The following is a 27,037-nucleotide window of genomic DNA, read 5'->3' as shown; positions in this document are numbered from 1 at the left end:
TTGTGGAAAGTACATCTTTTTTTTTTCTTTGACAGGCTCCTGTGACCTGGGCACATTTACATTATTGATATGTATTGCATAAGATCGTGTGCAAAATTTAACTTTTTAAAAAGTCAGAGAAAATTTATTTCCTATTTCGAATGTGAACTTTTTAAAAATGTAAAATAATAATGATATGTATATAAATGGGAATTATAATCCTACAGAAGCAAGTAAAGCCCTTTTTGAGGAAGAGAAAGATGGAGAGAATAAAATATAGAGAAGTATGTATATGAATACATAAGTGTGTTTGTGTGTGTGTGTGTGTGTGTGTACATGCATATCTACCTACATCTCTGTGTATAAAGTATATATATTTATATATATGTAGTATATATGTATTATTCAATCAAGAAAAGGTAAATGAGGTATTTTGAAGGAAGCAAATGCTGTGACATAGAATGTTCCAATTAAGAAAATTAATTTGGAGATATCTAAGATAGCAATCTGGAGTTATCTAAGATAGCACTTATTTAAAAAGAAAAGGACAGGGCACCTGGGTGGCTTAGTCAGTTACGTGTCTGACTCTGGATTTTTGCTCAGGTCATGATCTTATGGTTCCTGAGTTCAAGTCCCACATCAGTCTCTGTGCAGACAGCACAGAGCCTGCTTGGGATTCTCTCTCTCTCTCTCTCTCTCTCTCTCTTTCTCTCTCTCTGTAGCTCACCCCCCACTTGTGTGCTCTTTCTCTAGCTCTCTCAAAATGAATACATAAACTTAAAAAAAAAGATTAAAAAAGAAAGAAAGAAAGAAAAGGAGGGCATCTAAGGTGTCTCAATCAGTTAAGCATCCAACTCTTGATTTGAGCTGGATTTCAACTCTTGATCTCATGATTCATTAGATCGAGCCCCACCTCAAGCTCTGCTAAAGATTCTCTCTCTCTCTCTTTCTGGAGGAAGTGTATGAGAAGACTAGGAATTGTGAAACTAGAGCATCTGTTTCAAAGGCATATGAAGGGGCACCTGAGTGGCTTATTCAGGTGAGTGTCCAACTCTTGATTTCAGCTCAGGTCATGATCTCATGGTTTGTGGGATTGAGCCCTGTTTGGGATTCTGTGCTGACAAGCATGGAACCTTCTTGGGATTCTCTCCCTCACTGTCTGCCCCGTCCCTGCTCTCTCTTTCTCTTTCATGCATGTGAGCACACGCACTCTCTTAAAATAAACTTTTAAAAAATAAAAAGAAAAGGAAATGAAGCAAAAAAATTGTGCTGTGATCTTTACAAAAAACAAGACAGGGAATAAAACATTATTCAAATAAACTGAGGTGTCTTAATATCTAAATATGTTTAAATTAAAAAAAAACTTGGAAAAAGAAAAGCTGCCTTATTCTGCATTTTTCAGTTTCAGTCAAAAGCAGTAGTGACCTGGGAATTGTGAGGAAGACGGAGCAGTTAGAATTATTAAAATAGAAAAAAAAAAGACTGAGTATATTTCTCCTCACTTGCTATTTTATTAGAGAATAAAAAGTATCAATGTCTTTCTGCTTTAAACTCAATTAACACTTAACAGAGGCAAACTAACTCTTGAGACATATTTGGGAAATAATAAGGAAACTGGTCACATTTAAAGGCCCTTGAAGGAAATTTTCTAACTTAAGAGAGGTTTTGTTACAGAATGTGCAGTGGCTTGAACCTCTTTCATGTTCCAGCCCTTAAATTCCCATCAAAGCCGATGATTAAATTCTCTACAATTACACCATGTGATGGAGCTCAACAGTAGGTGCTCTGCTATGGCCAGACGAGTCATTAGAAAGCTGTGAGAGATGATGAAGCAGGTTATTTTAATTCCCTTTTCAACCCCGCTCAGGAGTGGCTCTTTAGTTCACAGAGCTGTGGACATTTGCTTTCAAACTAACAAGCAATATTATAAATGGAGGCTGCATTATCATGATTGCAGACAATCTAAGGCACTTGACAGCCAAGGATTCTAGGTTCTCAATATGTGCTGTGTTGTATTTATCAGCTAAAATACAGAGATGGTGCAAACAACAGAAGTGGGGTTGTGGGGAGGGCAATGAACAGGGTGGGAAGGGGGCAGGGAAAAAAGTAAGAGAAACAATACAGAGAAGAGGAATGCCCTGGGCATTCTGTTGGTATAGAAGACAATTTTACCCATTTTCTTGCTGTTCCACTGCGTAGTGTTCCAGCTCTGTTCCAGGAAGGGGCTGGACAGGGGGAGGAGGTAGAGGAACATTGGCCCAGGTCGATCCATTGTTTTTCTGAGGTTTAGAAGAGTTTTTAGTTTTCTTCTTTTTTCCACCTTTCCCACCTGCAAGTAATAATGCATCTATTCAGATATACCAAATATCAGAAGAAACACAGTCATTGGGTGGGAAGATGGATTTATGTTTTTGAAACACCACAATGAGTATATTACATTTGTTAAACGCTATAAACAATGAATTGATCTAATCAGAAAATGTTTTTATAAATCACTCAACATTATATTGTTTCTTTCCCAATGCATGAACTACCGTGCTGAATAAACCAAAAACATGGGTCCTGTAGCAAAAGCACACTTATTGATTTATTCATGTCTGCTGCCTCTAGGTTTTCATTGTTAGACAAAATAATGGGCCATAACAAATTCTTTCAAATGTCAGATTTTAGTGCGTTTATAATGCTCTTTTGCATAATCTCTCTCAGTGGAAAATGCAGTGTCTGAGGATACAGGCTAAACTTTTCCATTAGAATTTACTCTAATTAATCCAAGAGAGTACAGTTTTCTCTCAAAAGTGACTGATAAAAATCAATCAAATATAATCTGGGTACTTATAAATCTTTCACAATGAGAAGTTTTATAGAATTTTAAACTAACGAATGGCGTAGTTATTTTTGCTTATAGTGAGAGTAGTTCCCAGATGTTTTAAGCATAGCATTTTCTAAAATTCCAAAAAGAGGGGAAAAATTAATGAAAATGCAGTGATCAGTTTCACTACTATTGTTAATACAAATTAGTTCATGCACAAAATATGAGCAAAAAATGACTTGGCAGCGTATGAACCAAATCTGGAATTACTGGAGCTTAATGAAATATAAAAATAAATTCATCATCTGTATAGTGTCATAGTTTTCACTCTTCCAAAATTGAAGTAAATCAAATTTCTTCCTAGATGTGCCATGGTTGATTGTAAGAATAAGTACTTCTGAAGCAGCATAACAAAGGATGTTCAATAGAATGCAAGTAGCTTTCTTCACTCCTACTATGGCTATCGTTATATTTCCAAAAATAATGGTATTGACCCCTTGGGCTTCATCTTTCTGGACCTGAAAGTTGTGAGCATCAAATACTTGCAGCAGGGCTCTCAATAGACAGACATAGTACCAGAAGTCTCATCTCCTTTCTTCAACCAACTGTTAATCTGCATCAGCGACTGGCATCAGCTAGTTGATGATCAGCTAATGGCATCAGCCAACTCAGAAAATTATGTCATTCAGTAATGACTTATTGGAGTGTCAGAAAGTAATGTAGCTGGTAAGCTGGGCAGAGACACTGTTGCCAATTATGGAAGTATGTATGTTTTCTATGTCATGAGCACAGATTTAAAAACTCATCCCTACAGACAGAGTGCTTTCTTCCTTCCTTTCACTTCCTATCCTGGGCAAAAGGAGAGGTATTTAAGAGAAAGAATAGCAGGTATCTTCTGTTTTGAGTATAACAGCTTAATCTGGGGTTGAAGACTAATTTCTCATGTATCTGTATAAATTACTCAATAGATATCACTTTGATTTATATCTGTAAAACAGATACAAATTTCCTATTTCTTTGGGGTATTTTGAGGGTTGAAAGAGACAAAGCATGTAAAGGGCTCAGATTGTGCAGAAAGCTCAATAAATGCCACTTATTACTCTATTTCATTTCCTCTATCTTAGAGCAAACATGGTTCTACCCATTTCTACAACCTTTGTCAAGCCCGACTTCTCCAACCCCAATGAGTATCCCAGAAATAGTCTGACTCTCAGAATAAAAATAATGAAGTTGCTTAAATATGTCTATACTTCTTGATATAAGTCTATAATTTTTGTGTTTAAGATGGATGAGCCTTGACCCTTTGTTTCCTGATCGTGCACCAAAATCACAAACCAGGATCATATCTTTTGTGTAGTCTCAGAATTATATTTTAATAATTAAAAGAGGAATGGGTCGGGCTATGTGTTTTTAGTGGCTTTTCCCCTAGTTGGGCACCCTTTATTCCTTATATATTTATATGTGTACATTGGTTCCTTCACTCTTCACTTCACGGCACTTTAGAAAATGTTATATGATCACCACCAGAACTGAATGACACAAATAGGGAAGTTCTTCCATCTCCAGAAGCAAATTCTGTAACAGTAAACTTAATTCGACTAAACTGAAAGGGAATAACCACTTCACTCTTCACCTCCAAAAGAATGCTTTCTATCACCAATTTAACTAATTTTGTATTCAAATGTAGATGAAATAGTTAATAGATGATGAAACAGAGTTCTTTCTGAGTGTTATTTGGTCCATATTCACACAGTAGGACACACACACAAAAAAAATAATGCAGCAGCTTTACTAGAAATTACTGTTACTGGAGTCTGAACCCAACTCTGCTGAGTTCTTTTCCAAGTTCAAAAAAGGCATTATCAGGGCGCCTGGGTGGCGCAGTCGGTTAGGCGTCCGACTTCAGCCAGGTCATGATCTCACGGTCCGTGAGTTCGAGCCCCGCGTCAGGCTCTGGGCTGATGGCTCAGAGCCTGGAGCCTGTTTCCGATTCTGTGTCTCCCTCTCTCTCTGCCCCTCCCCCGTTCATGCTCTGTCTCTCTCTGTCCCAAAAATAAATAAACGTTGAAAAAAAAATTAAAAAAAAAGGCATTATCAGTTATTCCAAATATCAGACTTAAAAATGTTTGGGGAGAGGTGCCTGGGTGGGTCAGTTGGATACATGACTGGCTCTTGACTTGAGCTCAGGTCACGATCTCATGGTTCCTGAGATGGAGTCCCAGGTGGTCCGGTTCTGCACTGACAGTGCAGATCCTGCTTGGGATTTTCTCTCTCTCTCGCTCTCTCTCTCTCTCTCTGTCTCTGTCTCTCTCTCCCACCCCCCTTCCCTGCTTGCACTCTGTCTCTCACTCAAAATACATAAATAAACATTAAAAAAAAAATGGGGAAACCAAGCTGATGCAAAGAGGGAATTTGTGAGGGCTTTCAATCCAATGTCCACTTTCTCCTCTTGGAAATTTCTGCTCTGTCATTGTGTGGAGTCTTGATGGGACTATGAATCAATATGTTTTGTCCTCTCGGGGAGGCTGGGTGGCTCAGTCCATTGAGCATCCGACTTCAGCTCAGGTTATGATCTCGCAGTTTATGAGTTCAAGCCCCATATGGGGCTCTTTGCTAACAGTTCAGAGCCTGGAGCCTGCTTCGGATTCTGTGTCTCCCTCTCTCTGCACCAACCATCCCTGTCCCCAGCCTCACTCATGCTCTCTCTCTCTCTCTCTCAAAAATAAACATAAAACAAATTTAAAAGAATATATGTTTGTCCTCCTTTATCAATGAGCTAAGAGGTGGGCTCTTCACTTGGTGGTGGGCATATGAGGTAGGCTAAGGGTATTGTGTTTATCTAAGATCTAAACCTTGAGCTAAGCGAGCCACCACAGCTTGTTGTTGTTTCTTGCAACCGAAGATCCCGAAACATTTTAAAGTTTATGGGAACATATTTTGAAGACCGTCAACTATATTTGACCCATTTCTCTTCAACTCAAAATGTAAGTATTTAAACTGACATTTATGCTGAACAAATAACTTCTTTGTATAGAAAATTATAAAAGTAGCTCATTTTCGAGTTAGTAAAACACATAATTAAAAAAATACTGGTGTATAAAAATATTTCATTACCGCTACTGATATTGTGCGCTATATATATGTGTATATATAATTATGATTTCATATAGGTTTTGAGAAATCTGAGTTTTCTTTTATATTTTTTTAATGGTTAGATTTTTAACCCAAGTGCTCAAAACTTATGTATGGAATAAATTATAAAAGTGTTTCAAAGAGGATGAGAAATTCACTGAAATAATTCAGAAATGTCCAATTTTCTTTTATTGTGATTATTTTAAATTGATTTCATTGCTGTGTACAAATTAAGAAAATCATATAATATGGTATGATTAGATATTCACAGGGCAGTTTGATCTTAAATTTGAGGCTTAGAAAACATATCTATGAGTATAAGAATAAATCAAATTCTGTAAGATTAAACTCAATTGGACTAAACTAGAAAAGAATAATCACTTCACTCTTACCTCCTAAAGAATGCTTTCTATCACCAATTTAAGTAATTTTGTATTCAAATGTAGATGAAGTAGTTAATATAATTCATAGATATATATAAATGTCACTCAGGAGATTAATGGATTAAAAAAAGCAGTAAGCACTATTGTGAATCATGTTCTTTACAATTACTCAAAAGGTAACTTTTAAAACTCAGTGTCAATCAACATATACAGAATATTTAATGAGAGATTCACAAAAGGTCTTATGTAATTCATGGCTTAATATATATAGATTTTTAAAATATGTATACTGCTTGGGACTTTACATATCTGGAATGAAATAGGCCTAGGATACATTACTTTTTAATTATTCAGTACAATTGTGGGACGCGTTATAAATAGATGACAGTATAAATGACATATAAGGTTATTCAAAATAGCCTTCGATATTACTAAGCCAGTTTAAATTCATAACAGATGTTTAAAATTTTCTGGATTCTATAATGTATCTAATTCTACCAAGAGCAAATGCCTCATTGTGGAGAGAAGAGAGAGCATTAACATTTCAGACTGAAAGGGTTCTATCTCCTGAGGAAAAGTCATTTAGTAAATGTTACCCTAATGATGTAAAAGAGTTAACTCTTTATGGCTTGGTAGCTTGTGACATATCATAATACACTATAATCCTTTACTAAGAACTTGTAGATTAAAAAAATTCATAGAAACAAATGGCATACCATTAATATGAAAAAATAAGCCAATGTAGTGGTGCGCACAATAGAAATGTGCAGATAAAGCCATCAGTCGTACAGTGTGCGTGTTATGGTTGGAAGTTAGAGGGTGTCGACCACAACCTCCTTATTTTAGATGTGAGGATCCTTGAGCCTGGAGGATATCAGTGCTATTCACTACAATAGACATATATTTCTATCCAGTGAAAATTGGCCCTGAAGTGTGCTCCACAATGCCTACATTGTAGATTGTTAGTTTGTCTGTTATATCTCTGATAGATATTGACATTTACTATATAAAAAAATTATCGATATGAAAGATCATATTTTTGGGGGAAATCAATTGTGAAGAATAACGTCTGATATTAACATTCTTGGTTAGCACGGTAGAAGCACCTTACTCTAAATACTATCATTCGATAGATAATAAATCCTAATATTTGGAAAAAAATTGTCCAAAAATAAAAAGGCCCATCCCTGGAATGTTAATATTATGAAAAATGTCCCAAACAATTTGCATTTTAGCTGAATTTATCGTTGCTGACCATGTCATGGAACTGACTTTCCTGTATGATCTTTTTGTTTTAAAGTTCTTTTGGCTTTTAGGTAGGGTTTACGGCAGATCAAACTCATCTGCTCTTTCCTAAATAATGGTAAAATGATACACTATTTTTGAGTAAATATGGTGTTGTACCCTTAGTACATAGTGACAGTGATTTTTATTCCCCCGCCCCTTCCCAAATCATGATTTCATTAGGATACACTGCAATTGTCATTTGAAAGATAAATGCCTGACAGTGAGTTGTGATTCAGTATTTCTTCACGGCTGTTAGGAACACAGGTCATATGCTGGTGACAAACAAATATTTCTCCTTACTGTGATGAGACCAACCTGAGAGACTGCCACTCCTCTCTGAGCTGTTGTGAGAGCTGGTGGTGCTGAAATCCTGTGACTGGTTGTGTGGCATTCTATTAGACAATCCCTCAGCCAATCGGTAGTCAGGGATGTAAAGTAAGGCTAAGGGTTAAAGGGCAGAGGTCATAGTGGCATCATGTGATTAGTTCACAGCACAAGCCCATGCAGAACATGCAGTTAGCAATTCAGAAGCAGATGTTGTGGGACAGTGGAGGAATGTTTCCTCTATCCTGCCTAATGGAAGTTGAGATGGATTACTGATCACTCTATTGAAAAAGAGCTAAACGGATGAAACCGATTGGTGTTGGAGTGTGGTGGCAGTGACGGTGGCGGTGGTGGTGGTAGGGATTGTGCAAGGTACTAAATACATGCCGATAATATTTTTTTAGTTTAGGTGGTGAACCTGGTAATGAGCCACTAAACTGAACAACAAATACTAATTTCTATCTCATGCACAAATGATGTGAAGATAACTCCTCGGGTAATAGGAACCTGACTCACCATTGTTACCTTTGTTCTGATCAGGTAGAGAATAACCAAATCCCATCAGATCTGTTTTTTGCTGAATCGAGCTTTTCCATTGTGGGTCAGGCAGATCGACGGCCAATTCATGTATGCTATTGGAATGCAAGATCTGTGTTGTGGCATATGGGGTAGCCTGTGTTATCTGGCTGGAACTGTTGTAAGTGGTTTTGGTCGTGAAGTCAATGCTGCTATAAATGGCTCCATCTGAGAGCATTGTTGCTGTTTTATCCCCTTGGCCTGGAACTGGTGGCAGCACATCTGTGGTGAACATAGGGAAATGAAACAATTTAATGATGCGCAGGAAGCCCCAAACTATCAGGATTGAGGATGAAAAATAAATGTGTCACGCCGCACGTTTGCATTTCAGCTGAGATGGGCTTTATGAGCCAATGAAGGGGAGATGATGTACAACCGTCGCCAAGCTATCAGCCTCAGTGACAGGCAGGCCTAGCGCTCGCCCTTCACGTCTCACTGCTTAACACATCCCTTCCCCCATCTTCTTCAACCATGAATGAGATGTTTGGGATATTTCACTACAGAAAAATGCTTTCGGTTGTGCATAGTGCTTTTAGAACCAATGGAGTCGTCAGCTCTTTACGGAAACGATGGTAAAAGTGATTCTACAAATTGTGGATGAAAACATCTTTTTCCACTTTACCCCAAAAGATATAGAATATAAGTACTGAATAGACGCAAAATTTCCCAAAATTATACTAGACAAGCAACGATGGGATGCATTTTTCTAAAATCCCAACTTGCTGTTTATCTGATTTGGTTTCACATTTCTAGTATGGAGTGGAACTGATGGCAGCCTTTTTTTTTTTATGACAAAGGAAAATTTTCATGAATAAGTCATTTTCACAATACAGCAGGATTGAACTATAGGAAAAGCAATCTGAGTGATCAGTGAGTTTAATTTATGCTACTAACTCTCAGTGAGTTTAATTTATACTACTAACTCTTAGAAGAGGAGAATTACAGTTTCAAGTTTTAATACAGCAGGAATAAAATTAAATTTTAGTAACAACACTGAATATCAATCAGTCCATTTATCTTTTGGTGTGCTGAATTATCTTTACACGATGCTTTCTGGTTCAGAAGTGCCATCTCTCTCCTGAGCTCTTATTTTTCCTTTTTTTAAGAAGAAAGATACTAAAATTAAAACAACAACAGCAACAACAACAATAATACTAAATGGCAGATTTTCAATCATGTAGAGTTAAAAGTGAATCTAATTATAGTATGTTCCTTAATAATCTATGTTCTGAAAGCTACACTTCATAGGACTTTGGGTCATCAACCCACTTGATTTCTTCAATTATAGGAAATTTTCAACTAGTTATAGTAGTGTAATATTAAGTAATAAACCTAACTATTGTTGTACCAAAACTAAATTATCATCACAAGAAAAAGTGGAAGTAGAAATTTAGTCAAAATATCTTAAAATTTTTAGATTTGATGATACCTAATAGCACTTGAAACAAAGATTCTTATAAAAATAATAATTTGGGGGCACCTGAGTGGCTCAGTCAGTTCAGTGTCTGACTCTTGATTTTGGTCACGATCTCACAGTTCGTGAGATCGAGCTCTGCAACGGGCTCTGCATCTGTCACCACAGAGCCTGCTGGGATTCTTTCTCTCCCCTTCTCTATGCCCCTCTCCTGCTTGGACACTCTCTGTCTCTCTCTAAAAATAATAAAAATAAACATTTAAAAAATAATAATGATCATTTTTAAAGCTAAAAATTATCTTCTTTAGCAATAGCAACAAGACATGTATGTATGTATGTATGTATGCATGTATGTATTTTAAGCTTATTTTTGAGAGAGCATGAGCAGGGGAGGGGCATAAAGAGAGCAGACAGAGAATCCCAAGCAGGCTGTAGTTTCCAGAGCAGAGCACCATGTGGGTCCTGAACCATGAACTGTGAAATCATGACCTGAGCTGAAACTGAGAGTTGGAAGATTAACCAACTGAGCCACCCAGTCACCCCAGGAATAAGACATTTATAATGCATTTTGTGCACTGTATAATTTAGGTCTTTCAGAAGTCTGGAATTCCAACTTGCTTTACAATGATGTGGGTATATACTTTATTGAAGTAAATATTTTAAATGCCTATCAGTGGATTTATTAAAGATATTCAATATATAATATTTCACAAAGTTTTATAAGCAAGTAAAATTGTTTTTTGATTTCCAGATCCCTTAACTATTTTTGTCTTTCTTGCTTTTACTTATAACTAGAAAATTTGATAATGAAAAAGTGTACTTCATTCTCAAAAGTCAATATCATTTTCATTCTCAAAGACATTTCATATTTAGTAATATGTCAAAATTATGAAAATAGATCCTTCATTCTGCAGACATTTTAGAGTGTTGTTTCTGCCACCTCTCACATTGTTCATTGATAATATTAACTTGATAGTCAGGTTTCTTCAGCATGGACCCCAATTCCCCAAAACCTTGAACTTAAGACCTTCCAAAACTTTGTACTTAGACTGTGAGCCAGGTTAACTACAAGTTTTTGAAATGGTTACATGTTCAAATGTTTAAACATGGAAAAAAAAGTTGTCTGAGGATCTAAACCTATAGAATGTTATTCTGCAACAACTAAAGCTGAAGTGCTAGAAATAGAATCTTTCTCCCCGCTGGATGAAATTAGCCAGCCTTCAAGTCTAAGTGCTTCTCTATTGATTTGGGAGCTGCAGATTTCCTTCAAATATTATTTGATCACTCTTACATTTTCAAAAAATCATCGAATTATATTCAAACATTGAAATATTGGAAGACTATAGATGAATATCTGGATGTAGGGAAGCATCCTATATCAGCTGGTTTGGAACTCTGGACCACCCTTCCTCTAACAGATAGGACACGAATCCGTGCTTCCATCATTAGACAGGACCTTCCATTTTCCATTTCTTACAGCCGACATCTACCTTTCCTGAGTGCTTTAGGCTGACTTGCACTTGTTAACGGTGGAGTTTGAAACCTATGAATTACAGAAACCCTTTCTTCCAGGTGGAATCAGTCATGATTCATTTCTCAGCTTTTAGCACCTTAGTGATCCATGCATTTTTTCCTTTTGGCCTGGTACACTTGCATACATGACTATCTCCTTCCTGGTATTGTAAGATACTTAGGAACAGGAACATATGGGATTTATGTCTGAATTTCCATAAATTCCTTTTGCAGAGAGTAAGTGTTTTGCAGAGAGTAAGCACTCCCTAAATGATTAAATTAATATTTTATAGTTTGTATTGACAAAATGCAGACTTATGCAATAATTAGTAACTTTATTATTCAAAATACTATTTTCATTACATTTCAACACGTATTAGTATTCCATTCTTAAAAGGGAAATGTCAGTATCCACAATAATTCTTTTAAGTGAACATAGTTATACAATCATACATGTGAATCCCACCTTGAGAATTGCAGAACAGTGCATATAAAAGAACGTAGACTTTAAAATGTGTTAGACCTATATTCTATACCTAGATCTGAAGTTATTCATTTTGATAAACCTTAGTTTCTTGGCCTTTAAAATGTAAATATGATTATTGTCTATGCCACACATTTATTATGCAAAGAAAATGAAATAAAATGTACAAAAAATCCTACCTACTCCTGGTACACAGTAAATGCTTAAAATACCTATCACACTGAAAGGAAACACAGTAAACCTTGCAAAAACTTCGTCTTGGCCTTGATGTTCACCTGTGAAATATTTCATAAAAATGAGGTGGATATGGAAGATAAACCTTGAAAATCTGTAAATGTATCCTTTGACTAAATTAGACTAAATTTTAGATGTTAGTGTAGCCTGCTACAAACTGAAAAAACAAAACCAAAACAAAACATATTTTCCATCTTTAGGCATTCATTTGTTGATGTAAAGAGAGAATGGTGCACTAATCACCTACAAATATAGCAAGTAAAAGAGGCATCTAGTCCTTGATAGGTAAAAACTTTCAGAACAGAATTTTTTTTTACAAAATCATTCTGAGTAAGGTAGACAGGAGTCATCTGCTCTCCTGGTGAGGAGATGCTCAGACATAGAACCCACTCATGGAAAAGTCATAGCCTGTAATTGGAGGGTTAAGAGTTTGGTCACTAGGGGAGACAGCCATTTTCAGAGGCTTTGGCAAGTAAGAATCCTAAATGGGGTGGTTACAGAAGCTGAGAAGTCATACAACAATATATTTTTTTTAATTTTCTTATTTACTACACTGATGGTGGGCACTGCTTGTCTGTTACGCTTTGTGCTAAACCTGTATATGTAATCACCCATTTAATCCTTATTATATACCTATGACACGGGGATTGTTATTGTCTATATTTTATTTGAAGAATGAGAAAAGGCCCTCTTTCTTAAAGTTGGTATTGACAGAATGCCGACTTATGCAATAATTAGTAGCTTTATTATTTGAAATACTATTTTAATTATATTCAAGCATGCATTGGCATTCCATCTGTGAAGAGAAAATGACAGTATCCATAATTATTCTTCTAAGTCAGTATGTTTATGCACTCATGTCTGTGAAGTCCCCATTGAAGCCTATAATAGTTTAGCCTAGCCCTGGGTCCAGCATTAATTCCACCTAGACGTGTAGAAATCCTCTAGCAGATTGAGCCACACTTTCTTGGCTCATAGCACCTCTTTCCTAATTAATCACTCCATTTTCTACCCTAACTCCACTCATCACTCAGCAGAAGGCTGGATGACTTAACACTGTACTTGGATCCTACCATTCTCCTCTTACAAATTCATTGATGCCTTCTGACTACCTTTTGGACAAAGTTTAAAGTCTCTCTGTGACTTAGAAGGCCCTCTGTTATCTGTCCCTCTGTATTTTTGTTGTTGTTGTTGTTGTTGTTTGTTTGTTTGTTTGTTTGTTTTTTACCACTTCTGCTGCCTACTACTTTATATTCACTAGGAAATTCATTCCTTTGTCAACTAAGTCTATGTCTTTCTTATTTATAAACCTTAAATGGTTGTTTCCTCTCTACACATTTTTCCCACAATTCTGACTAATCTCTACCCCTCCTTCAGATGTCAACTTAAACAACACTCCATTCATAGAACTTTCTTACTCCCAGTGGGCAGCTTTCTCATGCTGGGTACTGGCAAGGCAGCTCCAGTGCATTTACTATCTACAGAGCTTTCCACCAATGGAAAAGTCAATTATTTCTGCCAAACTAAACACTGAGACCACAGACTTCTCTTGTCTCATCTTTCTCTAAACCCACCAGTCTCCTTTTGAATGGATGAAAAGGTAGCAGTAGGGAGGCTGGAATTATTTATAGCAGGTCAAATTCTGCCTCCTTATAAAGACCTACAGAGAGGATCGTGGCAACAAATTTTGAAGACCTTAGCATATGAGCTACTTAGCACCTTTCTGTCTTTTATTTGGGCCACTCGTTAACAATGATAGAACTAGATTTAAGTTATCTCTCAACATGTCAACTCTCAAGAACTGTCTACTCTATAAGATATATCATGTGAGGATAAGGACCATCTCTCTTTATATTGATATTTTATTTTTAATATCTGCCATAGTGGCAGGAACACAGGACATGCTTAATAAATCTATGTTGAATGACATGTAGAGAACTGAAATGACTAGTTCAAAATCCTAATTTCCAGTTAGCAGCACAGTTCCTGATTTCACTAATTGTGTACGAATAGTCCTAAAAACAAAATGTATTATGAATATTGTCATTGTGGTTAGTAATCACTTCCTTAAAGCTTAGTTTTATTCAAGGTCATATAGATGCAATAGTTTTATACATAAAATATTTAGCACTGTTCACACATGCGCTACACTAATTTTAATTATGGAAGAAAATATTCTCTAGTACATGTTTTTAAAAACACTTAGGAGGAGCGCCTGAGTGGCTCAGTCGGTTGAGCATCCGACTTCAGCTCCGGTCATGATCTCACGGTGAGTTCGAGCCCCGCGTCAGGCTCTGTGCCAACAGCTCGGAGCCTGGAGCCTATTTCCGATTCTGTGTCTCCCTCTCTCTCTGACCCTCCCCCGTTCATGCTCTGTCTCTCTCTGTCTCAAAAAAATAAATAAATGAGAAAAAAATTTTTTTTTAATTTTTTAACGTTTATTTATTTTTGAGACAGAGAGAGCGCACGAACGGGGGAGGGGCAGAGAGAGGGAGACACAGAATCTGAAACAGGCTCCCGGCTCTGAGCTGTCAGCACAGAGCCCGATGTGGGGTTCGGACCCACGGACCCTGAAATCATGACCTGAGCCGAAGTCGGCCGCTTAACTGACTGAGCCACCCAGGCGCCCCCCCAAAAATTTTTTTTAAAAACACTTAGGAAAGCCAAGAAAACAAATGACAACATTTTGAATAGCACAACTTACCTCCACGTCCAAAATTCCCAATCTCATTCGGGCCACTATTGCTATTGTTTACTGGTAAACTCGTGGCTGGCCACGAATCTGCAAGCCATGGATAACTGGGATCACCAGCATTTAGAAGACCAGGACGGCTAAAACAGAAATTAAAGGGAAATCAACCCATGGAGCTCAATAAAAGATTTGGACACTTGTCTCATGCACAAGATTAAAGAATTGAGGAAGCTTTTAATTCACTTCAAATGAAAATGTGTAGGTTCTCAAGAATTAAGGAAATTCAGTGGTTAAGACTGTATATAGCCTGTCAGTAGAAGCAGAAGCATTCTGCCTGGGATTCTGCTGACATCCAAATGAATTTAGTTGTCTGCCCTGAAACTGGTGGGAATTGGCAACATAGCAGGATCCTGAAACAAGGTTTGATGATAAATTGGTACCTCAAGGGAACAATTGCTCAGAGTGACTGCTCAGTATCAGCCATTTCCAGGACTTTGGGCTATTGCTTCCTCGATTCCTGCAGCCCCCATATTTATCTGTCCCCTGTAGGCTGTAATCCCTGTTATGAGCCCTCATGCTTGATTTAGAGGCAAAGAACTTGAAGAAAATTAATGAACAGTATTTATATTGTTCCATCAATAGCACATTTCCAAATTCTCCAAATTGCAAAATATTAGGGGTATATGAAAGATCTTTAAGGTAATTAAAGATTCACTGTGATCTCATCCAGCATGTGAGTAGAGACTATGAGAAAAACTTCCCTCACATCATATTTAATAAAGAATTCTTATTTTTGATATAAAAGATGGGAATCCGATTCCTTTCCAGATTATTAGCATATTTACAAAGAAATAGCAACATCTATAATCATTGTACTTTATTTTTGATAGACCATTTGTGTGCGGTCCCTAAGAGAAACATGTGTTTCTATGGAAACTGCAATAAGAAGATCCAACTGCTTACTTGCTACATGCACTAGCTCTCATTAGACCTAATCTCTTTTTGCTAAAATATTGATTAAATGGGAGATTGGAAGTTATTACCAGAGCCTAATTACAATCTCCATATTGGCAAAGGGAAAATAGATGAGGATATATGGGTTTGTTATCAGCTTTTATCAATTTCAATTGAGTATCCAAAGTTGTGGAATCCAGTCCTATCAATCTACAGCCTATTCATCATCCATGAATCATTTACTTTGTGATCGATTATGTGTAATTGTTCACTCACAGCAATTTAGTGAGAGCCAATAAGGAGTCTTAAACAACAGCAACTTCATTTGCTAATGTCTAATTAATGCAATAAACATCCTGCTAACAAATGAACACATTCCTTGTGATATTTACTACTAATTTCTTCAGGGGCATCTGGGAGATATGAAACATCTGGACTTGATTCCTCTAAAGTGCACAACAGATAGATCTTTAAACCTTGTGGTAAGCCATTTAATTCCTCCTAGAATTCTCAGACTTGTAAGTGATCGTTTATTACAATAATAGCCTTTACTATAGCGTTCTCAGTCCTGATTAAACTAAGAAGAAGAAAGAATCTTCTTAGCATACCTCCCATTGCTCATTAGTCCTCCATCTCCTCTTTGAAATGTAACTGTTAACAAAAGAAAGACACACACAAGTAGTCAATATTAATTACGATTAATAACAGCTACATACTGGTCCTTACTTTAGGGCTGAGGCCTCTGGGATTGTAACAAAATATAAGTAACATAATTGTACAGAGAATAAGAAGCAGTGGTTTGGCCCAGGGCAAAGCCATCGTTTAATAAGACATCTAAAAATACTTCAAGCCAATTGTATGGTTAAGTCAAAAGGGCAATTTGTACTTAGAGGTCAAAAACTCTTACAACTGGAATATATAGTGGCAGTGGAAGATTACATGCATTAATGGGGGATTATCAAACCATGACTTTTAATCTTAATATGTGGGTGTCCTAATTAGAAGGCACAACATAAAATGCACATAATAGAAATTGAAACAAAATCATTCATGGGGCGCCTGGGTGGCTTAGTTGGTTGTGTCCTACTTCAGCTTAGGTCATGATCTCATGGTCTGTGAGTTCGAGCCCTGCGTTGGGGTCTGTGCTGACAGCTCAGAGCCTGGAGCCTGCTTCAGATTCAGTGTCTCCCTCTTTCTCTGCCCCTCCCCGCCTCACACTCTGTCTCTCTCTGTTCCTGAAAAATGAATAAACCTTAAAAAATTTTTAGAAAGAAACAAAATAGTTCAAACAGGCAATAATATTCTGCCAGTGAAAAAGATAAACAGGTATTGATTGACGACATATTCCTCATCATCACAGATCCTTTGAAGGACACCATTAATCACTATGAGTTGAACAACTACAGTTACAATAGACATAAACTATAATTAATAGAGAATCATGTGCTGAGTGCTTTGTTTTATTATCCAACCTTCACACAAAATAAAATCTTCAAATATTTGATACTGAGTCTATTTAAATTGTATGTAATAATTGCAAAAACTTAAGTCCTTTATAAAACTCTTGAACTTATTAGTCACACCAACAAGCATCCCACAGAATTAAAGCTGGAGAATCTACTCCCTCCAGACACTAGATTCCATTCCACAAAGGTATCAACATAAAAATGGGTTTCAAGGATTGGCTAAAGAACATAAATATCAGTTAGGATCCATCATTTCTTTTCCAAAACCTTTGAAAAGCCAAACATATTTGGTATTCAAAATGTTTGAGATTTCAGAAAGGTAATATAATGCATTCTACAGAGAGGATCTAAGACAGAAACTCTATTCAAAGGTTTTTTTTTAAAATATGTTTGCAATAAAATACAAATATTCATGATTAGTGGGATAAATTCTATAAATAGTTTCACATTGGCATGGATCAAATTTTGCCTCTCAAAGAGTTAACTCTAAGATCATGGAAAAATTTTGCTGTTTAGTTTATGGATTGCAAAATGGCAATTCTGACTAAAATGAACATAGATCAGCTAAACCCATTCCTGGGGATGAAGGAAAAAACTGATGGCTACCAGAGGGGAGGTGGGTGGGAGGAAGGGGGAAATAGGTTATGGGGATTAAGGAGGGCACTTGCTCTGCTGAGCACCGGGTATCGTATGGAAGTATTGGATCACTATATTGTACAACTGAAACTAATATTACATTGCATGTTAAATAACTGGAATTTAAATAAACACTAGAAACATTAAAAAAAAACTAAGAAAAAAAAACATTGCATAGATGTGAATCCGATATATCCCATATTTGGAATCTACAAATTATATTTACCATGATTTCCTAATGAGTAAATGTAAAAATAAAAGTTTATGAATTGATTCATATATATGTATATACATATATATATATATGTATATATATATATATACACGTGTGTGTATATATATATATATACATATATATATTTTTTTTAATTTGGTAGACAGAGAGAGTACTAGTAGGGGACAGGGACAGAGGGAGAAAAAGAAGAAACTTAAGCAGGCTCCATGCTCAGTGTGGAGCCCAGTGTGGGGCTTGATCCCTAGACCCTGGGATCATGACCTGAGCTGAAATCAAGAGTCAAATGCTCAACTGACTGAGTCATAATGTTAGGGGACATTATTCCCCCCAAGAATTGATTCATATCTTAAATACATAGAGCCTATATTCTCACTTAAAATATACAGACAGTAAATCATTTTGATTTGAATCATCTTTCCATAATTCATTTTTCCTCAAGTTTTTGCTATGAAATATGATTGCTCTTTAAATTTTGTCAATTTTCAAATGCAGTTCCCCAGCCCCTTCCCTAAGGTCATCCAAGGACATATCTCTCACAACATCATAATTAGGTGACATGATCATGATCATGATTCCCAGGGTCTGTCAGGACTTCAGAAACATCTTGCTGGCACCTGAACTACATTGCCTCCTCAATTTTTCAGGTAACATCTCAAGTTCATTACAAAACAGTCCTGACATATCCTTTGCGTCCGCCCAGAACTGGCTTTGGACATCTCCTCAGAGAAGATGAAAGGACACTGATCGCTACTCTACTTCCTGACAAGCTCGCTTAAGTGACGGGAGACAAGAATCAGCAGTGGCCCATACCACACTGGGTCCCATTAATAATTGCCTTTAACAAAAACAAAAAAAGGATTAATTTGAAACAATTGATAAAAAAATATTGAGCACTGGAGCTATTAAATAAAGTCCTGATTAAGGAAAAAAATGTGCACACAAAATGTGAAAACAGTACAGCTAATTAGCTTTTTTCCATGGGATGTGACTTTCTAGTTATGTGTTTTTTTTTAATGGGCTATCAAGTGAATGTTTTACTTTACTAAAAGAGAGTTAAGATAATGTTGTGAATATCATTGTGAATATGCAAATAAGCAGGCACTGATAGGCTACACCTCAAAATGTGCTATTTCGAAGATCTGTGGAAACAAGGTAAGTATTTTTCCTAATTTAGATGCTCCTCCGTCCCCATCCAAACTTTCCGTTATTGTTAGAGCAATAAGTGATATTAGAGGAAAAAAAAAAGGCAACTGAAGCAGAGGCCCAAAAATTAAGTTGTACTTTTATATGCTACTGGTAAATTCTTCATAAAATATGAATTTTAAAGTTATAAGGCCACACTCAAAATTTTACCGAACAGAGAGCATTCAAATGGCCACTAAGCCCTGAAAGGATGCTCAGCATCACTGAATATCAGGGAAATAAAAATCAAAATTACAATGAGACACTACTTCACATCCATCAGGTTGGCTACTATGCAAGACACAATAAATAACAAGTCTCGGCAAGGAGAGAAATTGGAACTGTAGTGAAATTGGAACGGGTGGCTCCTCAAAATTTAAAAATATAAAATTACCATATGATCCAACAATTCCATTTCTGAGTATATACCCAAAATAACTGAAAGCAAGGTCTCAAAAGATATCTGTAGACCCATGTCCATAGTACTGTTATTCACAATAGGTAAAACTTGGAAGCAATCAAAATGTCCATAGATGGATGGATAGATACGAAAAATGGTTTTATATACATACAATTCAGCTATAAGAAAGGAGAGAATTCTGACATGCTAAAACCTGGGTGAACTTGAGGACATTATGCTAAGTGATATAAATCAGTCACAAAAAGGCAAGTACTATATGATTCCACTAATAGGAGGAAGTTGGAGCAGCCAAAATCATAGACAGGAAGTAGAAAGGTGATTTCCAGGGATTAGAGCAGTGGAGGGGGAATGGGGTGTTATTATTTACAGGGTATAAAGTTTCAATTTGAAGATGAAAAAAATTTTGGAGGTGGATGGTGGTGATGATCGCACATCATGAATGGTTTTAATGATACCACTCTGTATACTTAAATATAGTCAAAATAGTATCTTTTATGTTATATGTATTTTAACACATAGAATACTGGGGAAATATCATCAAGGTTAAATTAAAGACGTGTTAGAGAATGGAGTCTATGCTAAGGACTCTATGCTAAATGTTGTGAGTAAAATATATTTAAATTTCAAAGCATTTAGGACATATCCATTTTCAATTTGTGTTCCAGTCATCATTAAAATACGTTTACAAATATTTCTAGACCTCTTTTGGCAAAATATTCCATACAGACTCTTATCTTTGCACCTCTGCATACGAACTGTACAAAGGCAAAAATAAACAGGACATTATATAAATGCATGACCAACTTAAAATGGTCCAGAAGCAGAATTTGGTATACATGAAAATTCTCTATTTTGTATGCTTCCATGACAAAAGAAACCCAAAAAACAAACAAACAAACAAACAAACAAAGAAACCCTAACTATAAAATGTTTGATTAGTTATCTTTGTAAAGAAAGAAAAAAAATATGACAAATATTCAAGTTTCCTTTTTTACCACATACTCCAAACTTCTGGATTTGTTCCATCTTGAAAAGTAGACCAAAGGTAACTTTGTTGCATTAGACCATGAAATGAAAAGTAGACTAGAAATAAGGACAAGCAATTAGAACTCACAAATAGAAGTCATATATGGTGTTTTGGTTAGAATTTTTCTCCTGTCTTTTTTCGTTTTCTTTCTTTCTTCCTTCTTTCCTCCCCCATCCTCCTTCTTTCTTTTCTCCTTTCCTCCCTTCCTCTTTCTCTCTTTCTTCCTTCCTTCCTCCCCTGCTCCCTCCCTCCCTTCCTTCTTTCCTCTCTTTCTTTTCTTTCTTTCTTTCTTTCTTTCTTTCTTTCTTTCTTTCTTTCTTTCTTCTTTCTTTCTTTCCTTTCTTCCTTCCTTCCTTCCTTCCTTCCTTCCTTCCTTCCTTCCTTCCAGAGGGGGGAAAAATAAATGCCACAGAAAATTGCAAGCTATTTCTTCTGATTTGATTTGGCTTTCATTTCAAAAAGATGTTGAACTTCCTTGAATTTAAAAGCAAGAGGGAGGGAAAGAGAGGTTGTTGGAAAATTTGGCTCTAGTCATGATTTTGATAATCACAGTGTAATAACTTTGTGCTTACCAGAGATAAATTTGAAATAAGTGTGAATCTTTACCAGGAACGAGTCCCTGCTAGTATATAAAGTTAAGAACTTCAGGGAACAACATATAGAAGTTTTTTTTTTTTGTTTGTTTGTTTTAATCTAAAGCTAACTGGATCATGCTAAGATGTCCAAAAAGTTCTACAGACACCACAATCTGAAACGTTTTAGAATTGCATTAAATATTTTGAATTTATTGCAATATTTATAAAGGAAATAAGGTAAAGAGATTTTGCAAGTTTATGTCATACAGAAAGTACCTCTACTATTATCTGACAGGATTAATCCTAATCTCATGCCTGCTAGAACTGAGGGGGAAGGGAAATGTAACTATGTGGTAAATTGACATTTTGAGGTAAGGAAGCTTTCAGAGTGCCTATCTCTAGTAGGCCACATTTTCCTACTCCAAATGGAAACTTTAATGTTGCCAGCCAAGCCTCATTCCCTCTCCTGATAAGCTAGTTCTCAAATATGAATGTAGATTAATCCTCTTTTAATAAGCATTAACTCAGCCCAGATAATCAGAGTATAAAAATTCCATCAAATCTTTTAGCTCTCTTTGGATAGTTTTGTCAAATAATTTATATTTTACCAACAGTTTTAAAGCTATGTAAGAAGTGTTTAGCATTTCATAATTTGCTTACTCAATAATATATTGTTTATATTTACTGAGTTTCATAAAGCCTGTTATTCTCAGATGTAATATAATACTTATAAAGTATCACTCACCCCTTTAGGTGCAAAATATATACTTTCATTAAAAAGTTGATAACTTAAAAATTGTGAATAAGAAAAGTGAACAATGTAAGTTTGAAAAGAGTCATTAGCCTTCATGAGGATTATAAAATGGATATATATGAGTATGTATATTATATATACATATAGCTACATAGACCTCTCCTGTGAGCTACATGGTTTTTATTCAAACTTACGTTGTTTATTTATCTATTCACAAATACTGTTATACCTGTGATCAAACATTTACTCCAGATTCAAAAATCACCTCATATGCTCTGTTTTTTCTGCCCAAATCTTTTTACAACTCATTTGATGTTACAACAATTCAAGTGGTGAATTAGTCGAGCAGTCATGAGCCTCACAAGCAGTGACAAGTAGACTTTTAGTGCTCAATGGAGCGTAAGATAAATAACATTGTATGATGCTGTATGAAAGTATAAAATGATTTCACATAGAATATAAGGATTCCCTTTTTTGTTGTTGTTCAAGCTGCCTTTCTTTGCACCATATGCAAAGAGGTGACATGTGATTGTATCTGAAGAATTAAAGAAAGGATAAATAGGAAACAATTGAATAAGAAGTTAGCATGTAACATTGCCTGGGGAAATCTCCACTATCTGCTATGTAAAGAAACAAAGTATATTCAGGCCAAATTCTCCTCTCAGATCATTTAAATATATGTTTGCATTTAATTCATTATTTTAAGGTTATTTATTTATTTTGAGACAGCGGGAGTGTCAGAGAGAGAGAGAGAGGAGGAGAGAAAAGCCCAAGCAGGCTCTGTGCTGCCATGGGGCTTGAACCCAGAAATCGTGAGATCATGACCCGAGCTGAAGAGTAGGACACTTAACCAACTAAGCCACCCAAGTGCCCCTACATTTGATACTTGATATTCATTTTTACAATGTAAGGTGTCATTCACTAGTGTTCTATGATAAATATGTTAAATCCTCCAATATATGAAAAATATCAATACTGAGTAGCATGTTTTTATTTTATTTCCTTCTAAACATTCAAATATAATTTTCCACATGACAGATACACAAAGATTAGCTTTAAAAAAAGTCAGTAAGTTTTTGCCTGCACAGGGTGAGTGCTGAGAGTTAGAATTTCCAACCTGAAAGATATTGAAATGTCTTCCCACTAGTTAAAATCTTCCCTGTTCTACTTCTAGTGGTAAGAGGAGATTTGGAATGAAGCAGAGAAAAGGGAGTGCCGAAATCAAATTTTACCTGCTTTACAATTCTACTTAGAGTCAGTCAAGCTTTATTAAAATGCATGCATAGGGGCAGCTGGGTGATTCAGTTGGTCAAGCATCTGACTTCGGCTCAGGTCATGATCTCAAGGTTCCTGAGTTTGAGCCCCGCATCAGGTGAGCTTCAGCCTCCCCCCCCAACATAGGGTGAGTTCAAGTCTCCCTTTGGGTGAGCATGGGTGCCCCACTGGGTGAGATCGAGACCCGCGTCAGGAGCCTCACTTTGGGCTCCATGCTGATGGTGCAGAGCCTGTGTGAGATTCTCTCTGTCTTGCCTTCTCTCTGCCCCTTACTCAGTTGCACCCTCTCTCTCTCTCAAAAAAAAAAAAAGTAAATAAAACAAAATAAAATAAAATGTGTGTATATATGCAAATTGCACGAAATATATATTATATCTTAATATATATAAATTGCACCAGATGTTTAAGTATAATCCAAGATCACAACTGAGGTTGGAAAGAAAGGAAATATCTTATGTTACAAAATTAATCTAAATACTTATCCCAAAATAGACTTTTTGTTTATTTAGGGAAAAAAATTACCAATGCTCTCATGAATTAACAATAAAGTTTGGACACTATATAGACATTACCATGCAGTTAAAATGTGAAAACAGTAGGCTTTCCATTTTGTGAGAAAAATGACATTGCTTTCATACTGGTAAAATTTAAAACATTCCCAGAGAAGTTTTATGAAAACCAAAATATAAATAGAACCAGTACAAATCAAGTATATTCCCTATAAGTTTTATAACACACTTCAAAGAAAGAAAAAAATAGCCTTGTATGAAATCTTTGTGCTCCTACAACATCAGAAATTTAAAACTTTGATACATATTCCACTAATCATTCCTATTTAAAATCCCCATTTTTAAAGTTGTATAAGGACAAGAATATGAAAATTTTAACAGGTGAAGGGTAAGATGTATATGGACGGAGATTATAAAAAAGATCATAAAGTCAGATATACATTGCTAGGTACCTGTGGTTTGGATTTTCATTTGCTTCTCACTTAGCAGAGAACATCAGTTGCTAGAAGGCAAATTATTAGTTGAAGGTAAATCCATTCTGGGAGTCAGCCATCTATCAATTAAGTATAAAGGTTTTGAAAGGCTGCTCTCTGGCTTGGCCTTATTCCAAAATATTTGAAGGGCATAGCACCTTCTGAGTTAGCAGTTCCTCTACAAGCAGATGGATATCAATCACAATGAGAAATGATAATAGGAACTGTACTATTCTTGTCAAGCTCAAAAACCAACAGATATTTTCAAATTAAATGCATAGGTTTTAAAAAGAACTGATGTTAAAAAAAAATAAAAGGGAGAGGAAAAAGAAGAACAAGGAAGTCTGATATAATTTTACTAAAAGCACAAACCTAAAAGTTAAGAGAGCTATGTTATTTGTAAGGAGTGAGGGAATGAATGTGGGGGATAAAAATGCAATGCCTCGAATGTGTATATATTAGAACTTTGCAGTGAAACTAGCACGGTCAATCTTTTATTATTTTCACTTAGGTCAAGCAAAGGGATAAACATAAACTAGTCCATGAATTAAGTCAGTTCTTCCCTATGATTTAGATGATTTGTACGTGCATCACAGGGATGAACTGTAACATGGTGATTGATTAAATAGATGGGTTGATGGACAATACCTACAAGGAGTGAAAGTAGAGGACTGCACTGCAGAACAAGAAGTACATTAAATATTATGAATGTTCAAGACTCTGACACTTGGCAGTTATTACCTAGTATTCCTTGCTGGGAAGAATGCCCCCCTGATGTGGTGAGATAGCACTCAGAATGATAAAACACAAGGGAGAAACCATCAGCGACCAATGGAATATGAGAATGGGAGAATGATTGCAAGTCACAAAGTTTGGAATCCCCTTTTCAATGGATACACTATACTGCTTTCTCTAGTCTTTGAAACGTAGTCTAACCAGTAAATAATAAGCTTTATTTTCATAAGATACAGATATGAGCTATAACGTTAGAATCAAATCATCATATTTAAATACTGTGAAATAACCAGTAAGACAACCAAGTGGGTCCTATCCCTTCCATTTTGCAGTATTTAGACATTATCAGTGGCTTAGAAGCCTACAAGCTACAGCAGCATATCAGCTTAATAAACTATGAAGTTTCTGTCAAAATCAGTTATTAAGACATTTATAAACATTTAAACTTAAAATTAAAACTAGAAATAGAAGACTGAATAAAATGTGTCAAAAAATTCTAAAGTGTTTGTAGGATGATGTTAAATGAAAATTATTCCCTTCTAAATTCTAGAAAGAGTGAAATATTGTGAGACAACTTATTTTTATGATTGTTGTTAGAGGAAATACTTAAAATGAATTGCAATTAAAGTGATTATTAACTATAGCTTCATTACTGAGTTCACTCTTCTAATCACTGACTTGATAATTCCACCCCCTCCCCTATCTCCTCTGCCTCAGAAATGTTTTGAAGGCCACAATTTTTGACTCCTTGAAATTCTGTTTCAGACTCTAAAAAGAAAACATTTTTGCAAATAGAATATCTAGGATCTTCTTTTTCTTCTGCTGCTTCTTTTCCTTCTCCTTTTTCTTTCTTCTAAAATGATGATTGGTTACCTTGAAATAGACACCCTCTTTAAGTGATTAAAAAGTCATTTAATTCATGCCTCATCAGTCTTATTAATTGTGATGAGATTTTTTTAGCTTATTTTTATTTGCCGTCCGGGACATGTCCTAATGTAATCTGCATCTTGAAATACTAAAAGCTATATTTTAAATATTTTTGTTCTTACTGAGCATGTTAGTAACGCTCTTGCCTAAATCCACTTCTCAAATAATGGCTGCATAGCATGCAGTCTGTGTGTGTGTGTGTGTGTGTGTGTGTGTGTGTGTGTGTGTGTACTGTGCTTGTGAGTGACTGTTTTGAAGAACTACTTGAGAAAAAAATGGTTACACATATCCATGTGCATTCTTGTTGCACTTTATCGGAGATACAAGCAAAAAGCTTGCCTTATGTTTATAACGTAATATGGTGAAAAGAGATGCATTAAAGCACGTTGTTTATAATTGCATTTTACAGAGCAGGTGTTTAAAACAAGCCCAAAACATCTATTCATTCATTCGTTCATTCACTCATTCGTTATTCAATTCCATTCCTTCTCTTTCATTTCATTACATTCCTAAAGTTAAGAGGTTTTCTTAGCTAGAAACAGTCTCTTACCAGCATAATTACTGAGTCCCTTTCTCTTCTTTCTTCGCCAATACAACCAGATGCTAAAACCCATCAAGATTACCCAGCAGGCACCACCAATACCAGCTATAAAGGCTGGTTGCTTCACAACATCAGTGATTTGTTCAGTTATGCTGTTATTGTTTTCAGTAATGACAACTTCATTACGTCCCCCTGTGGAAGAAATAATAGTTTTAGTAAACATTATTATGAAAGTCAACACAGGAATACCTACATGGTGTACCAAAGGCAGAGAAAATTAGAAAATTCCTATGAAGGCAGGTAATAATTGTGCTCTGAGCCTGTCAAAATTATTGATAAGCGTATATTATACGTTTCAGAAGAAGAATCAAGTTATGAGTTTAAAATGTGATTAAGAACATTGCTCCCTTATGCTTGGGGTTACTATGAATAGATTCAGAACTGCTTCTTGATTTATTGCCTTATCAATAAGTACTAATGCAAGTGCTAGTGGGCAAAATA

General features: G+C 35.9%; 1 protein-coding gene across 17 annotated transcripts in view; it reads right to left on the bottom strand.

Moving 5' to 3' along the window:
• ROBO2 (roundabout guidance receptor 2) overlaps positions 1 to 27,037 on the bottom strand; it is a 601,494-nt gene that overhangs the window by 39,154 nt on the left and 535,303 nt on the right. For 8 of the 17 annotated variants that reach the window (XM_053220671.1, XM_027077544.2, XM_053220672.1 and 5 more), the window contains 6 exons: positions 26,546 to 26,728; positions 16,389 to 16,431; positions 14,839 to 14,966; positions 8,431 to 8,712; positions 7,906 to 8,031; positions 2,152 to 2,308 (listed from right to left, as the gene is read on the bottom strand). In XM_053220671.1, coding sequence (XP_053076646.1) covers positions 2,152 to 2,308; positions 7,906 to 8,031; positions 8,431 to 8,712; positions 14,839 to 14,966; positions 16,389 to 16,431; positions 26,546 to 26,728 — 919 coding nt within the window. The remainder of the gene's footprint in view (positions 1 to 2,151; positions 2,309 to 7,905; positions 8,032 to 8,430; positions 8,713 to 14,838; positions 14,967 to 16,388; positions 16,432 to 26,545; positions 26,729 to 27,037) is intronic. The other 9 variants (XM_053220673.1, XM_053220682.1, XM_053220680.1 and 6 more) reach the window with 3 other exon arrangements.

Source organism: Acinonyx jubatus, chromosome C2, assembly GCF_027475565.1.
Source record: "Acinonyx jubatus isolate Ajub_Pintada_27869175 chromosome C2, VMU_Ajub_asm_v1.0, whole genome shotgun sequence".
Lineage (NCBI taxonomy): Eukaryota > Metazoa > Chordata > Mammalia > Carnivora > Felidae > Acinonyx > Acinonyx jubatus.
This window is presented reverse-complemented; position numbering and strand designations above follow the sequence as displayed.